We start from the raw sequence: 16,676 nt of genomic DNA, 5'->3' as shown, positions 1-16,676 counted from the left end.
GATTTAATTAAGCTCCTCGTTAAAACCTATATATTCCGAACTACAATAGGTGTGTTAAAATGATTCTCACCTTGATTGAAATTCATTTATACAGGGTTGGGCAAAAATATGGAACCAAGCGTTTTGTGCCTAAACAAAGTTTCTTACGAAAAAAATAAATAGTACATCATCCAATACAATGGAATCACCTTTTTAAGAATATTTTTTTCGAAATTCCTTTAAGTTTTCGAGTTATTAAATTTTTTTTTCAAATGGCAACCTAGTACGGTGATTTTTTTGGTAAAAGATTATGCTTTAAAAATTACTTCTAATTTAATAATTTTCTTTTTGAACCAGTGGATTTTTTAAATAAATTATTAAAGTTGCGTTCCCAGCATATTACAACGGTTTCGAATTTGACCAAAGAAGAGGTGGTATCCATGAAAGTTTTTATTCGAGTAATTTGGATCATCAAATTTTTCGCAAATACAGGGTAAGTCAATAGTGAGTTACTTACTATAATATAATACTAATTGCACTAATACAATTGAATCATCACTAGTTTTTTATCTTTAATAATAATAGTCTATAATAAAATTTTAACAAAATTGTCAATACAAACTTGACACTACCCAGAACAATCTAATCTCGTTAAATTTATTTTTTGAACGATGACCGATATGGTCAGCTGGAATCGATATTATTAGTTGCATATTTATAAAAATTCAGAAATAACCCACTATTGATTCACCTTGTATGAACATCTATGGATACAACCACTTCAGCCGAGTTCGAAAAACCTTCGTAACGAGCTCAGAATGCAACTTTAATAATTTATTTCAAAAAACCAATTTTTGTGTTATGTAATTTTACATATTTATTTGAATCTGCTGTTAAAACTGTCAGTTGTGGAAGTCACAGATTGTCAGTTAATTACGAGTACATTCAAAAATTTCGTTAAAAACTAATTAAAATGTTACATTATGAAAGAAAACACTTTTTATTAATATTTTATGCCGAATTTAAGATTTAATAAAAAGAGAATGGTCAACATATGCAATGTCTATAAAGTTCTATAAAGCGGTATTTCAAAATTTAGATATGAAATTAACAGGCGACTAGATGATAATCATTTTACACACCTTGTAGTGCAAGGGGTTCTCGAAATAATCGATTTTTCAGATTAAATATTTATTTTTTTCTTAGTTACATAAACGAGGCCTCTGGTTCCACAGTGTACAATTTTCAGGTTTATTAACTTTTCAGGAAAAAAAACATTATTTGGTTAAACATTGAACTATTTATCCTAAGTGTAACAAAGAGCTTTTCAAATAACAAAAAAAAGAATCAAATGTTTTATAATAATTACTAATAATTTCTACCTTGTTTTCTTATAACCTCACCCCAATCAAATATGTATTAAAAAACAAAATAACTAATAATGATAATGATGTTGAGTCATCACTGTTCGAATTATGGATTAAGTATAAAGCACTTTCGGACTATGGGTTTTGTTTTCTGGGTTACAAGAGGTTCGGATTAAATAGGTTTCACTATATTATCAATTTTCAGCTTATTACAAAATTTAAAAATTAAATTTTTTGTTTATAATAAAACATTAAATAATAATTGCAGAACAATACTTCAATGCGATAACAGCTTTTGAGTACAATCACGATTAATTATCGTGTATTTATCGACGATGACTTATCCGCAATGACAGTGATTCACCTCATCACCACTATTAACTCCGACGTCGACTGTCGCACACGCTGCTATTGCTCGCTGCTGACAAGCAAACACTCTTATGCAACAAAAAAGCCTCAAATGACTAGTACTTAACTCCTTTTTCTTTCGTTCACATATTCTTAAAAACAAAAAATATAATGGAAACGATCGAAAACAAGCAGAAACTGATCAAAATCCCACCCGATGGAGGTTACGGTTGGGTTATAGTTTTCGCCAACGCATTGAGTAACGTAAGTATTAATTATTCAAATTATCGACTTTTTATGTGTAGTTAGTGCTTTGTAATGTTCAGGTTGGCAGCAGTGTGGCGCTAAATTTAATTTTGTTTCAGTTTCTCACAGTACCTCTGATTCATTGTTTCGGCCTTATCTTCAAAGATACATTCATACAACTGGGCTTATCAGCCACTCAAGGCTCATTAATCATCAATCTGAATGGAGCTTTCGGAATGATGACTGGACTTATCAATGGTGTACTACTTAAAGTTTACGGGTGTAGAAAAGTCGCCTTTCTTGCCGCATTTTTACTTACAGGAGGAGTTGTACTTACCTCGTTTTCCAAAACCTTTACAGAATTTGTTATCTCTTACGGCCTCATTACTTGTAACAGTCATACATTTTTAAAAAACTCGATTTAAATAATTATCTTTGTAGCTTTAGGGATTGGCATGTGCCAATCTGCGTATGGACTAGCCTTGAACATGTACTTCAAAGAAAAAAGAAACGTTGCGATGGGTTGTGCGGTCACAATCACCGGTTTAGGGCCAATCATAATCCCACAAATAATTTATTTTTTAATGACAATATACACGCCCCAAAATGTTACCCTCATTTTCGGCGGTATTTGTGCCCATGTTTTCATAGCAGCCATGCTATTACAACCGGTTGAGTGGCATATGAAAGTCGAAAAACAACCACTCGAGGAATTACTTCCAGAAGAAGAGCAAGTGCCAAAAACCGAAGAAACGGTTTGTCGCAGACTCTTCAACAACATCGTCAAAGCGTTCGATTTAGATCTGCTCAAAGACCCGATTTTCGTCAATATTATGATGGGCATGGCTATGGCCATTTTCGCCGAATTAAATTTCACAGTTTTGACACCATTCATGCTGCAAGAGTTTGGTTTGGACACGGCACAAACCGCAACTTTTCTCTCAACTCTGGGGATCACCGATATAATCTTCCGGTTTTTTGCCCCGTACATTGGGAATTTTTTCACAAAGCCGCCACGCCTTATGTACGCTTATAGTCTTGTTCTTTTAATTATAACTCGTTTCAGTAAGTTTGCATAAAGCATTGGTGAACACACTAACTTAAACTTTTAGCTTTCCTCATGTCGAACGATTTTTATGTCCTGCTGGCCATCGCTCTAGGCCTCGGAGTTGCAAAAGGAATAAGAAAAGTTTACATGGGATTAGTAATTCCTGCTCATGTTCCTATCGAAAAACTAGCCTCTGCTAACGGAATGGAAATGATGATGAATGGCTTTTGTATAATAATTGGGGGTTTAGTTTTGGGCGTAGTCCGCGATGTTACGGGAAGTTACCGACTCTGCGTCGTCATAATGAACTGTGTCTCATTTACCACGATCTTAATGTGAAGCCTTGATTGTCAAATGTAGGAAAAAGGAAAAGGTGTTTGACCATGGGATTCCGCTAGAACAAGTCAATTCAAAAACCTAAATACACTTTATTTATAAATCATACTGTATATTTTTTGTTAAATAAAATAGTTACTAACTATCCTAATTATCACATTCAAGCAGGTACTAACTAACAAAATACCAACGATTAATATTTATGTTTGATGATTTTTTTCGCGTAGAACATTATTTTCGTGGCTAGATCATTGTTCAGTCGACACTTTAACGAAAAGTAACCAACGATTCGAAAAACAATCATGAAAATGCAAATAATGCCTAGTTGGTACCGATAGTGCATCAGAGGTATTGCCATGTCACCCATAAGTATATCAGGACGCGCGTAATGACAATAAATTTCCTCCTCACCGCAAGTTAGAGGCGGTCTCTCGTAAAACAAACTGTTACAAATGCCAACAACACCGTTTCGAATGTAAGTCAAAGTCATTAACACCTTGTAGAAGGGTTCGATGGAAGCCCTATAACCCATACCGTACACAGCAAGGGCTAGAAGTGGTGCCAGGACTGAAGGTCCGACCACCGAACCATTAGTTATACTAAAAATGGAACCGATGCAATAACCTAAACCTTGCGAAGTGAGCGCCACTGCAAGCCCTGTTAAAGTAAACCCGAGAAACCGATCAGTTTCCAGAGGTTGGTGTGACATGAAATAGACAATTGTTGAAAACATCATCCCCAGAATAATCTATAATTTATCCAAATCGTGACTGACCTAGAGGGCGGAAAGTGGGTACTTACCAGTGGTGGTAACGTGACGACTGTCATGGCCGCGTAATAAGCCTTGAGTCCGTACCATCTATTAAAATATTCTCGTTTCATCAAACTGACTTCCAAAGGAACTAAAATTATTTTACTTCAAAGTCAAACTCGAGCCAAACCTCGACGAGACTTACACAAAAGCACCGGCATCATAACATGTGTGTACATAAAAAACACATTAATACAGACGCAATATTTAAAAATTGCGATCGTTTGTGCGGCGTCGTTTCCAATTCCGTAGAAAATACCACCGACTATTAAACCGGACAGCAAATGATGGAAGAACTGGATGTAGAGTCCTAGACGATTGCGCCTCATTTGTAAAAACATGCGAGACAAGAGAATCGAAAACTGGACGTTGAACGAAGTCGCAAAATCAATGTCGCTTTTTTGAATTACGACTTCGGTGGTGTCATTATAAACACCATCGTTCGTGTATTCTTTCGCCGGTTTGTCGCTCTGGTAGCGCTCCTTCATGTTGATCTTTCCGTTTTGTATCGCAGCCTGGAAGCTTTGAATCAAGGTCGGTTGCGAGTGAATTAATTCGATCACTGGAAAAAAAATCATAAACTTGCTAAAAAAAAAAAAAAAAAAATCCGACGTACTGTAATCGGCCGGTGTGTTGTTTGAAGGGCAAGAGTGGCCAACGACGTTGAAAAATGGAACCAATTGGTTCGGGGCACCGTTGTAAACACAATATCCATTAGCAACGATGTATACCTGAAAATGATCACAAGAAATTCAAATTCATCCTAATGATTACTCATAGTAAATTAACAGTATAGGTAGGATTTGCATTTTAAATGGAATTATATGCAAATTTTTACAGACAGTAAAAAAATTATTACCGATTTACTGGTAAGGAAGCCTTGAATAATTTAGACAAGTTTCTTAATTTTGACCAGTCTCAAGGAAATCATCATTTTTTTGTGACCGGAACATTTCCGAATTAAATAGTTTCAGTTTTTGAAGTAACAATATTTTATTCAAATATTTGTTTTCGCAACCACATAGTTTAAAAATGAGTCAAAATAACAATTATGATGCAACGTCTGAGTTCTTGTTATTTACTAAAAAGGATTCTACTTAAATCTTAAAAAAAGTAGGATTTTTGCAGAGTAGATAATAGTAGATTACGTTAATTAGAATTAAAACTTATACAGGCTGATTCTTTTAGGGCCTACATTACAAACTTTTTAACTTCTAATATAGGTAGAGCTTCAAAATTTTGTATACGATTCAAATCGACCATTCTGAGTTCAACTAAATTATTTTCATGATGGCTGAACTTCCGGAACTACGGGAAATTGCTGCCAACTCTGAAATTTTAAATAGCAACCATCTACTTTTATAGCATTTTTGAATTTGCCTTTTGGAACTGACTAAAATGTACTGTTAATGTTAGTACTTATCTGTCATAGTTCAAATATAAAGTAATAAAGTATTTTTTTGTAAAAATTGTTATTTGCAAGGGTTTACTTAAAATATCACAGCTTGTGAACCATTTACAGTAAATGAATAATTCTTTTTGCATTTGAAAATCAAAGGCTGAAAAGGTCTTCTGAAATCTTTAGTATCGTCAACTGTCAAACTGCAAGGCTATTATGATATTTTGAAAATGCTGACTAAAAAATTATAACACGGTTTTTTCAAATGCAATGACCGTGTTTTTTCAATGGCAATCAAAAGAACATCAATTTTTACAGACTTTTATTAACATCTTCTATATCTATCTCTTACAGTTTTTGAATAAATCGCAAAAAAAACTGAAATTAAGCTCATTATTTTCATTTTTAATCAATTAATCTTTCGAAGAATACGAAAAAATTATGCTATTAATTAGAAAAAACGTTTAATTTGTCCACTATTTTCAGTTAAAAATTCGATGATAGACTGACTGAGATACTTTACGTAATTTACAAAGTTAGCGTAAACCACAATTAAATATTATTGTTTTGCTGCTTATTCCATAATAAACCAGCTAAAAACTAAATAAAACATTGAAGTTCGACAACTGTTGACCATTATGCAGGGTCTACTTGATTAACTATAAAAAGTACGAAGTAAAATCCGTTTCTTGTGATTTTATCAAAAACTGTAAGAGATAGATATAGCACGTGTTGATAAAAGTCACCATAAATATCGATGTATTTCTTTCGATTGCCGTTAAGAAAATAGGGTCGATTCATTTGAAAAAACTGAGTTATAGCCGATTTTTGATAACTATTTTGAAAAAAATCATACTAGCCTTGAATTTGACAATTTTGAAAATTCTAGCACACTCTTCTAAACTGGTTATCAATTGCAAAAAAAAAGGATTCACTTATTACAAACGTAATCTAATAAGTGATAAATTTCTTGTTCGTGAGTATTATAGTGCAAATAAATTGGTAAAAGTAAAAATACTTCCACGGCGACTAAAAAATTTTATGGCTCTAAAGTATAACTTTTACCTGTGATATTCGGTCATAAAAGTTGGTACTTTTGTGGCATTTGCGGATAATTATTTTATACATACCAAGAACTTAATATTTAATTTTCTTTAAGAAAGGTTTGCTAGAATGTGCTTTTTATGATGAAAATGACCTCCAAGTAATGCTAAAGACCCTTTTCCTGTAAGAATAACCTTTCAATACAGTTGTTTAATCTTGTGTTGGGCCGGGTGTTACATCAAAACATTTCTTAATCTGGTACTAACAACGGCGACAAATACAGGTTCAAAAAACTCCAATCTGGCTCAAATACACAAATCGTGTACAAATCAAGCAAACATTTATTTATTCCCTAATTAACATTTTTACTACACTGACGACAATTAACGATAAAAAGAAATTAAACATTTTATTACTTTTTAATAAACTACCGGTATAAATCATCCTTCACCGAAAAAAAATATAAATAACAACATAAATCATGCAATTGATTAACTAATTGCATCCGATTTTTATATCAAAGGTCACATTTTTCCTCGCACATTTCGGAATTCAAGGACTCAGGATCTGTCGAATCACTTCATGAAACGGAAAAAAAGTCCAAAAAAACGACACGTGTTCGTCTAATCAAAATATTTGAAGATTAAAAAACCGGATATACTTGTATAAATTTCCCACATTTACATGATTAAAACCTCTCACGAAATATTTAATTTGCAATAATCGAGTCAATATTTATCTACTGCTCTATACAAGGCTCGTTCTTCGTCTTGTTAGACAATGAAAATTCGGAACGCATTATTGCAAGCATTGTTCCACTTTCTTGCACATCTCAAGGCCATGAATACGCAATTTATTGCGCAATTATATCTAACGTACCTGATCGAAATATTGAAAGATGGAAGCCGGAGGTTGATGAATCGTGCAAACGACAGTTCGATCCAACTGGCTGATTTTTTTCAATAAGTGGATACACTGGTTTATGGCAAAATTATCCAAACCACTGATAAGAAACAAGAAAAAAACTTGGTCTCGTTATTAGATACGGACTTACGTCGTCGGCTCGTCCAGGAAAATCACCGGAGGATTATTAACTAGTTCAAGAGCAACACTTAACCTTTTGCGTTGACCTCCCGACAGATGCTCACTTAGAGTATCCACACACTTTTCCAGCCCTAAAAGATCGATCACTTCGTGAATCACAGCCAGTTTATCACGGTATTCGATATGGGCCCCTAATTTGAGACATGCTGCGTATATCATTGCCTCTTTTACTGTTAATCTCGGTTGGATGCAATCCTCTTGCATGATGTATGAAGACAATTTGTTGAAAATTTTCATATCTCGAGGACGATCGTTGATTTTGATCGAACCTTTGACACCTCCGGTTCTACAAAATTCGTTCAGTTGGACCAACACTTGAACCAAGGAAGGATACCTACACACAACCTGCAAGGATATTCAGTAGAGAGCTTTTTCCGGCACCGCTTGGTCCCAGTATCGCTGTGAATTCGCCACAACGGAACTTTCCGTTTACAGAATTCAAAATAGTCCTCCATCCTGGAAAAAAACGACCTTATTGAAACTGGTCTTAATGACTCCAAGATTCACTGATTACGATCATAAAAAAATGATTAGCACGTGTGACAACGTATTAGTGCCAATAAAGCAATTATTTATTGATTAATGTTTATGCTTATTTCTTCCGTTAATTGGCATTTTTTACTCAATTAGCGTGAAAACTCGTCGGCCAAAATGTTTTTATAACTTCCTTCATTAAAAAAATTGCTTTGTAATTAATTTAAATGTATTCTTCTTCATGAAAATGCTGTACACGTATGCAGACTTCAAGGCGAAGTCGGGTTAAAACGGGCATGATTTCAATGGAATCAAAATTGTACGAAAAAAATAAACATGTTTTCGTCGGTGGCTATGGAAAAAAATCCTTTGGACATTCTCGTGCTCTACCACACAAACATGACATCACATTCGAGGAAACTCCCTGATAAAGGAACGAAAGATAAGACTTTTTCAACACTTTATTTATTACTTATAGTGGACTTTGCACTCGCGAATTTTTAAGTTTTCTAATGCGGCTTTGTTCTCGTCAATAATTACACAACACGTGCCAATTTGAGAATAGTTAATTTTTCTCAAGTCGATGATTACTTTCTAAGATTGTTGTCGTAATCATGAGCAAAATAAAGCACAAACAAACAATTATTCAATTGTACAATTTTAAGTAAATGTTTTTTTAATAATTATTTTTGACGTTACGTAAGTATGGTCAATGGGACTTTAATTAAGTATTAATTACAAACAATTGAATATTTCAAGAAAATTTTCCCGACCACTAATCTTATCTAATGGTAATTATGGGAAAAACACTAATTAGTTAGAACCCAACAATTAAAAAATTACAAATAGTTCAATTGGTCATTACGGCGCATTCCCAACGTGATTAATTAAATTAAAACTCAATTAACGAGGTCAGATAAATTGGACATCGTTGATTCAATTTCAAGTTCACTGATTAGGATATTACATATTTTGGTACATAACCCGTTAACCTTTATCGAATCTCACATTTAATTCATTACAAGGCGAAACTTGACCGGAAAAATATTTTAATCGGAAGTAAAATATATCGAGCAAACTCAAGGCTTCCGATCTATGGTATTTCAAACCGAACGTACGTATTTAGCAATTGCAAATTAATTATAAGGTACGATGCTCTAACGGTAATACGCTTTCTCTAAGTTTCCATTAAAATTCAGTTTAGATTTGCAAAATTCCGAAATTCGCAAATCGATGTATGGAAAGTGCGACAAATTTGTCTTTGTTTGTCGAAACTCTTCAGCTTCCTGCGACAAACAATGACGTAATTTTCAAATGAAATGACCTTAATTGTAATCAATGCAATCTATCAAACATAAATAGAATGACAAAATTTTGAAACGTTTGTAAATCCCGCGACTTGTTGTGATCACCTTATCAAAGGTACTCATCAAAGTGTGTGAAAATAAAAAAAGAAATGTATTATTTATTATTTTCATGACCTATTCCAACTTTCCGATAATATTAAATGCATTCAAATTATCGCTTTATGTGGTTCGATGACCATTTTTTCCAACCAAACTTTAACTCAACTTAATTTTTTTGTTTACACCTACCAATCTTATCTCTCAAACTATGTATTAATTGTTTTGTTTTTATGCGATTATGTAAAAAAGATAAGATGGCAAAAAGATAACTAATAAAAACAACCCATGCAAAATTAAAAAAATCACATTAAAACACTAAAAACTCACCCCCCTTGGCGTTACTATCCCTAATCGAATACTTCAAATCTTGAAATTCGACATCCAATTTTGGTCTTTTCGCAATTCGGTTCAACTGTTTCAACGGTTTGTCTCTCAGAGGTACTTGTACCTCCTCTCTGGCCATTTTCACGTCCATTACTGAACACCAACAACAACGGAAAGCGTACAGCAATCGCGAAACGTCCCTGCTAGACTAAAATATCAGCGAGGAAACCTGTACGCTTTCACTGAACAATGTAAAGTGAACCTTTCACGATTCGACTCCCGACTTCGAAAACACTTATTATGAGCATTTATATCGAATTTCAACGATTTACGGAAACGGTGTGACAATGACCGTAAACTTGCACTTCTTGCAAATGTAGGCCTTGACTCTTCTACGCTTCTCTATGCAGTTTGCAAGCGAACTGGTTCTACCTAGACCAATTACAAAATTTAGACTCAAAATTGGCCATAATTCGCGCAAAATTAAAAGAGTTCAAAGCTAGCTATTAACAAAATTTTCCAATAGAATTGAGATCAAAAGTGCACTAGAACACCAGTTTTTTGCAGATAATAAAGAAAAACAGCAACAAACGTGTGGTAATAAGGGTAATAGTAAACAAAACTACGCACTAACATATCCTCGGGTGAATTGACAGTTTTTTTCACACTTGAAAGTATTAACCGGAGATCGTTACCAAACAGTTTCTCGAAGTCAATAAAACCGTAGCTTTCTTTCAACTCTTCATACTACCAAACTATAATCACATTTTTAATATTTTGTTACGAAAAAGGTCAGGTCGGGTAAAGATTAAAACCACTTTTTTTGTCTACTAAAACAAATTTTAATTAAACAAATTATACAATCTGTGATTGTGTTATAAAATAAAAAAATATATTGTGCCCCGGATGTTTCAACCGGTTTTTGTAAAAACCCAAAAAAGATAATGACACAATTCCACGAAGATCAAGGACTTTTTGACACACTTTTTTGCCCCTTATTACAAAATCGGCAAAGCTGTTTGTTACGATATTTTTAATTTGATCGCTTCGTTAACTTTAAAAATGAAAGTCGCAATATTTCAAAACATTAAATGGTTATAGAATTTTCTAGACGTATGTATCAGACAAAAAATTAACACACATTTGTGCAACCAACAAGCACCATGAATTAATTTCTGATCATAATTTAATTTTTTTATTGCAAAAGATATGTGTAGGCAACCTGCCATCAACTGGTGTCTTGTTGGTTGCGTTCCTTATTTTTAAGTTTATTAAAAAACACCAGTCTTAAATAATTGGGGTTCGCAGGGTTTGAACAATCACTTTCCCGTACATAACGACATCCAAACGCATCTAAATATTTACAAAACTTATCGTTAGTTTTTTCAAGAATAATGTCGTAATGTTCTTTTACAAAAAAATCAGGAAACCGATTAACAATAACATTCAACACGTGGTAAAAAACATCCGAAACTTTACTTTCAATCAGACATTTAAAAAGCTTCTCGTCCCCAAAAATCATAACTAGATTCAAATACACGACAAAATTTTTGTACCTGTCTTGCGATTTTTCAACAATTTTTAATAAAATTTTCAATAATTTAACTAAAACGCTCCCATCTTCGCAATTCCTTAAAACTAGTGTAAAAATCTGGCTCAAAAACGCCAAACTCCCGCACAAGATTTTCACTCCAGAGGCGGCCTCACAACAAACTTCAAACACTTCCAAAACTAATAGTCTCGTCTGAGTGTCACAAACACTACTCGAACACAGTTCCGAAATCAACTTAAATCCCATCGTCCTCAACAGGGTTATAAAATCTTTATCATCCCTCAAACCGTCCCTCAAAACTTCCAAAATGAAGGTCTTGTGTTCCCTGGAGTCCACATGCGGACTATGCAAAAACGTGTAAAGTTCCGGGATCCCGGAAAAGTCCAGTGAATCTTTGGCGGACAAATACTGCGTCAAGGGAACATACATAACATCGGTCGGTTGCGCCAAAACTAGTGCCGTTCGTGAGAGGAAAATACCAACGAAGTTATTTATTTTGAAATCCTCGAGTACCACAATCCCTTTACAAATCGCTTCGATAAAACGCAACCACAATAAATTGTCTTTTCCGGTCTGTTTCGCCTCCAAATGGAAGTAAAAGCGTTGCAAAATGTGACAAGTGGCCAATCTTTGCGCCTTGTCGCCCCGGAGTCCAGTAAGAGCCAGAGCTAGAGCTCCGGTTCTGGTGAAACGGTAAGTTGCAACCGGATTTTCCGGCGACAAGATGTGGATAAACAAAGGTAGAAAGTAGTCAAGGTCGTAGGAATTCCGACCTTGTGGATTGTTTATCGTCGCGATAATTGTACCAACATGGAGATTGTTCAAAATATCGGCCGTTTTCGGTTGCCGCCACAACACTTTCTGAATATCGGAACGAACGGAATAGTGAGAGGCGGCAGCGCGCCCCCACAAAAAGGGCTTAAAATCGAAAAATTGCGTCTGCTCGGCTCGCGCCTCGTACCTGAAAGACAACCAAACTCACGCTCGTCCAAACCAATTTCTTGTACTCACATTTTTAATAAATGTAGGATTGTTTTGTCGGAATTTGTGGCCTTGTAGGCCGATAAAAGCACCGGAATGTGACTCCTTTCCATGAATTGCGGCCATTTCTCGCACAAAATGAGCCACAAGTTTGCAATTTCCTCATGAGAGTCACTCAAAATGACGTCCAAAAAGTGTGAATGTGACAATAACATTTCCAAAATTAACTTTCCCTCATCTTCAACTGTGCATAATTGGACCAATTGTGACAAAATCTTGACCAAAACCAAATCCCCGGTCAAACCGTACTTGAGACAAAGTTTGCAAAACATTTTAAAAGTTTCATTCGAGCTCAGTGAGGTCATATCAAATTTTTCCTTCGGAATTTCACTCAAAAACTCGTTAAAAAGTTCACCAATCTCGGTCAAATTCTCCACACTTTTTGACCCACTTTTTTGCTTCAACAGACTCATCAATAAGTGAATCAAAGTCATAATAATGTTCCCCAGAACTTTCTCGTTTCTGTCGACTTTATCGTAACGTTTTTTCAATAAATAGACGTGAAACAATTCGCAAGTCTCAAATTTCTGGATTTGGGATGCACCATCAGGCTTCATAAACCTCTCGATTAAAATACCAACACTCCGATAGTGATTTTGAAAATGTTGACCGGCTTTATGCGGTTTTTGCAACGCTTTAATTATGTAACTTTCACATTTATTGAAAATTTTTTCAAGCAAAGCATTATCACATTTCTCGACCAGTACATCCAATAAATATAAAATAAAACTTCGTTTGGAGCAAATCACGTCAAGATTGTTTTCAAAATTTGAGAAAATCTCCGGTTTTCGGTCCAAGAGAAACTTGCAAAGCGAAAGATTGTCTTTATTAAATTCGGTCGTTGAGACCAAACTATCGAATAATTTACTTTCAACACCTTCAAGATTGTGGGGAAAAACTTTCAAATAGTTTAAGAGAGATAACGACAAGCTATGCGAATTTGTAACTTGTTCCTCTAGCAAGATTTGTAAAATTTGTGATAATTTTTGGACGGTTTTGTTACTCAACGGTTGCGAATTCGAATCGTTTTCAGACATTCGGTCCAAACAATAACACGCTACTGGGAAGAAACGCTTAATTTCGACCGAGATTGCAAATTTTTCCAGCAACTTTCGGCATTGTTCGCTACTCAAACTCACAGTTTCGATAACTTCCATCGAAAGAGTCGCATTTTCGTATTTGTCACTTTTACGAAAAATTTTCGAGATCGTTGAAACGATTTTACGCCGAAAATGGGTCAAATAGTCATCGATGTTTGCATTCTTCGCACTTTTAATCACGTTGAGGATTAATTGCGTTGAAAAATTGTTCGAATCGAAGAGAGTTAAATTATGTAATAAAAGTGAATTTCCTAATATGGTTTTAACGTAACGCTCATCGAACGTATCATCAGATATGAAGCCAGAAATAAATTTCACAGTGTTTTTTATTTGATTTTCTTTTAATACATCTGCTTTAATTGAGTTTGTTATGTAAAATATGACACACTGTAATAAATTTAATTTAAAATTCGGATACAAATCACAGTTGAAATTCTCCAAGTCCTGGTTGAGAAAATCACTTGAAAATTTGTGAAACTCTTCTAGAATTTTTCCTTTACATTTTGGCAAATCCGTAACCACCAAATTACTCCAATTATTCATATATTCCAGCAAATCACTTGACAAAAAATCAAAATTTGACACAATTACAACAAAAGCACTCGCATCATCCACTTGCAAATGAAACAAATTTAAAATGACAAAATTTAAATACTTTTTCATCGACTTTGAAACCCCATCAATCCCCAACAAAAGCGGACTAAAATTCGCCCCCTGAAGCTCGAACAATTTTCTATTAAACTCGCCCGAGTCCTCGTCAATTTTCCTAATCAGAGAGCAAAGAAATTTCGCTACGTCTTCATCGTAACTTTTCAAATTTAAAACACCATCGATCCAAAAATCAATTTCGAACAAATAGCCATCAAAAAGACCCGTACTTTGCAAAACCCGAGTCAACATTTCCAAAACAATCGGGTCTCTACTATCGTAATAAAATTCAAAAGACAGTAAGAGAATTGTTTCGAATAAATCGGTTTTGGGCCGAAATAAAGCAGGCTCCAAATCCAGGAAAAATTTAACAGCCTTTACTTGCAATCGTTGCGAATTTTCCAACGTTTCGCATTTGGTTAAAAATTGTTTCAAGTCGAACGTTAGTGAAAAGTCGTTGAGGATTTTCGGAGCCAAACTTTTGTACGTCTGTAGTAAATCCAAGGCCGTATCGAGATAATCACAAAGAGACAAATCGTCGTCTTTTTGGTCCCAATCATTTAGAATTAACTCAACATCAGGGAAATTTCGCTGAATATAATTCGACAATAAGATTTTCAACACTTCTTGATCAATATTCCAGGCTTTTGAGCGGTTTAAATATTTTTCAAGCGACTTGGCCATTTTTAAGCACAAACACATAACGTGATACTTGACAGAGGCTCGCTCAAATGTGCGTTCTTGCGGAATAACGGTTTTTAAAAGCTGTAAAGGGGCGGCTAATATTGTCACAATTTGGCCGATCTAAAACAACCAATCAATTTTTTCGCAAAAATTTCACTCAAACTACCTGATGAACATTCAAATTGTTAACAATGGGCTCAATACAGTCTGGTTGAAGCTCGTCGAGGAGTGTCTTTGCAAATTTCATTGCATTGAGCCACTTAACAGTCATACGAGGCTCTAAAAACTCCTTCAAATTCGACCACATTGACCTCAAAAGATCCGGACAAGCCTTGCAAATTTTTATAACAAGCTCTCCGGCATATGAGTGTTCCCAGGGCCTTTCCAGACTTTCCAGAACTGTATGCATGAGTGAATTTTGTCTCCTCCCCAAACCGACAAGAGGATCTTTGAAAATAACTCCGTGCTTATGAGAAGTGCACAAAACCAACAAAAAGGAATGAACGGCTTCGCTCACTTTAGACTTATCAATATCGTCCACAATAATACTATGGTTCCGCTTTTTTTCGATTAAACCGGCCGGTCCTTTCCAATTGTATAAATTGACAATATCCCGCACCACCGGTGTACTAAACGTTTTCATTTTGACGGTTTTCGAAACGAAACTATTTTCCAAAATGTGGTTTTTCATCGCCGTTAAAACCAAAACAACGACATCGACTTTATCGTACAACAAACCGTGCACAATACTCGTCATAAACCCCTTCTTGTCCAAAAGTACCGACAGGACTGGAAAATGTCCATCGATTAAAAACGCGGTAAGAAAATGAATAAAAGCTGAACGCACTTCAGTCTTCCCCTCGCTCGCCCTCGACAACAATTCAATATTCGTCGGATTAAAATTAACATGTAGCAAAATATCCTTCGCCAAAACCACCGAAAACGTAACAATTGTCGTTAAAAGTTTCAACGCGACCACACGTTCTCTTGTATTTGAACTCAACCCCAACATTTTATTAATTAAAGAAACGTAAGTGTTAAGCAAATAGCGACAACAATCAAAAGCCGCGCTTTGAAATTGCGGCAATTTCGAGCCGATTTGTAACAAAATCGTATTTACGACGTCAAAAACTAACACGGGGGACACCTCCGATTCGCCCTCAACTAACTGGAGGATTTCTAATGCACTGCCCCCAGCGTCCAAATAACCCTTGATGAAATCCTGCTTGGAGTCTTCGACATATTTGGAAAATCCCTGAAGGGCTTCGCAAGAGTCACAAATTGATTCAGGAATGTCACAGAGACCTACCTTGGACTGTTTGCCCGGTTTGTAGCAGTTTTCTGAAGTCCTTACCAGATAAACTTAACCTCACTTTTTTAGCCGGTGGTGTTTCCTCCGGCGATGTGGCCCTTTTGGAGGCTTCGGGAGGTACATTTTGTAACTCAGAATCGTCCTCCATCTCCCGTTTTGTTACTTTACACGATTTAAAAACACAAATTGATCACTTTTTCAAAAACAAAAACACGTGTACTGTCACATGTCAAAAAATCGAACAATGGTAATGTAGGAACCTTCCATACGTATTTTTGGTTGCCTACATTACTTTCTTGTTTAGTTCAAAAAGAAATGATTAATTGAGTGTGAAATATGCATTTGTCGTTTTTTTGCAATCACAACATATTTATTACACATAAAAGTCGACCTCTGATAGTTTTTTCCCAATAAAAAAATTATTACATAAGTACATATTGTTCCGACCACAAA

At 35.1% G+C, this 16,676-nt stretch overlaps 2 protein-coding genes across 2 annotated transcripts; one reads left to right on the top strand and one right to left on the bottom strand.

Annotated features, from left to right (window-relative positions):
• Positions 1-1,617: 1,617 nt before the first annotated feature.
• On the top strand, positions 1,618-3,430 carry LOC135267053 (monocarboxylate transporter 12-like). The gene is made up of 4 exons (XM_064358656.1): positions 1,618-1,958; positions 2,060-2,330; positions 2,382-3,005; positions 3,053-3,430. Exons 1-4 carry the CDS (start codon positions 1,866-1,868, stop codon positions 3,325-3,327), a joined length of 1,263 nt encoding a protein of 420 aa, XP_064214726.1. The 5' UTR covers positions 1,618-1,865; the 3' UTR covers positions 3,328-3,430.
• LOC100141557 (uncharacterized) lies at positions 3,397-16,466 on the bottom strand. Its single transcript, XM_064358904.1, has 13 exons — positions 16,221-16,466; positions 15,078-16,174; positions 12,450-15,031; positions 11,120-12,399; positions 10,239-10,318; positions 9,890-10,094; positions 8,021-8,138; positions 7,633-7,968; positions 7,458-7,581; positions 4,752-4,866; positions 4,281-4,697; positions 4,126-4,226; positions 3,397-4,072 (listed from the first exon to the last, which is right to left on the bottom strand). The coding sequence occupies exons 1-13, from the start codon at positions 16,369-16,371 to the stop codon at positions 3,518-3,520; spliced, it is 7,161 nt and encodes a 2,386-aa protein (XP_064214974.1). The 5' UTR covers positions 16,372-16,466; the 3' UTR covers positions 3,397-3,517.
• Positions 16,467-16,676: the final 210 nt, after the last annotated feature.

Source organism: Tribolium castaneum, chromosome 9, assembly GCF_031307605.1.
Source record: "Tribolium castaneum strain GA2 chromosome 9, icTriCast1.1, whole genome shotgun sequence".
Classification (NCBI taxonomy): Eukaryota; Metazoa; Arthropoda; class Insecta; order Coleoptera; family Tenebrionidae; genus Tribolium; species Tribolium castaneum.
The sequence above is the reverse complement of the archived record's forward strand: the minus strand, read 5'-3'. Positions and strand labels throughout refer to the sequence as shown.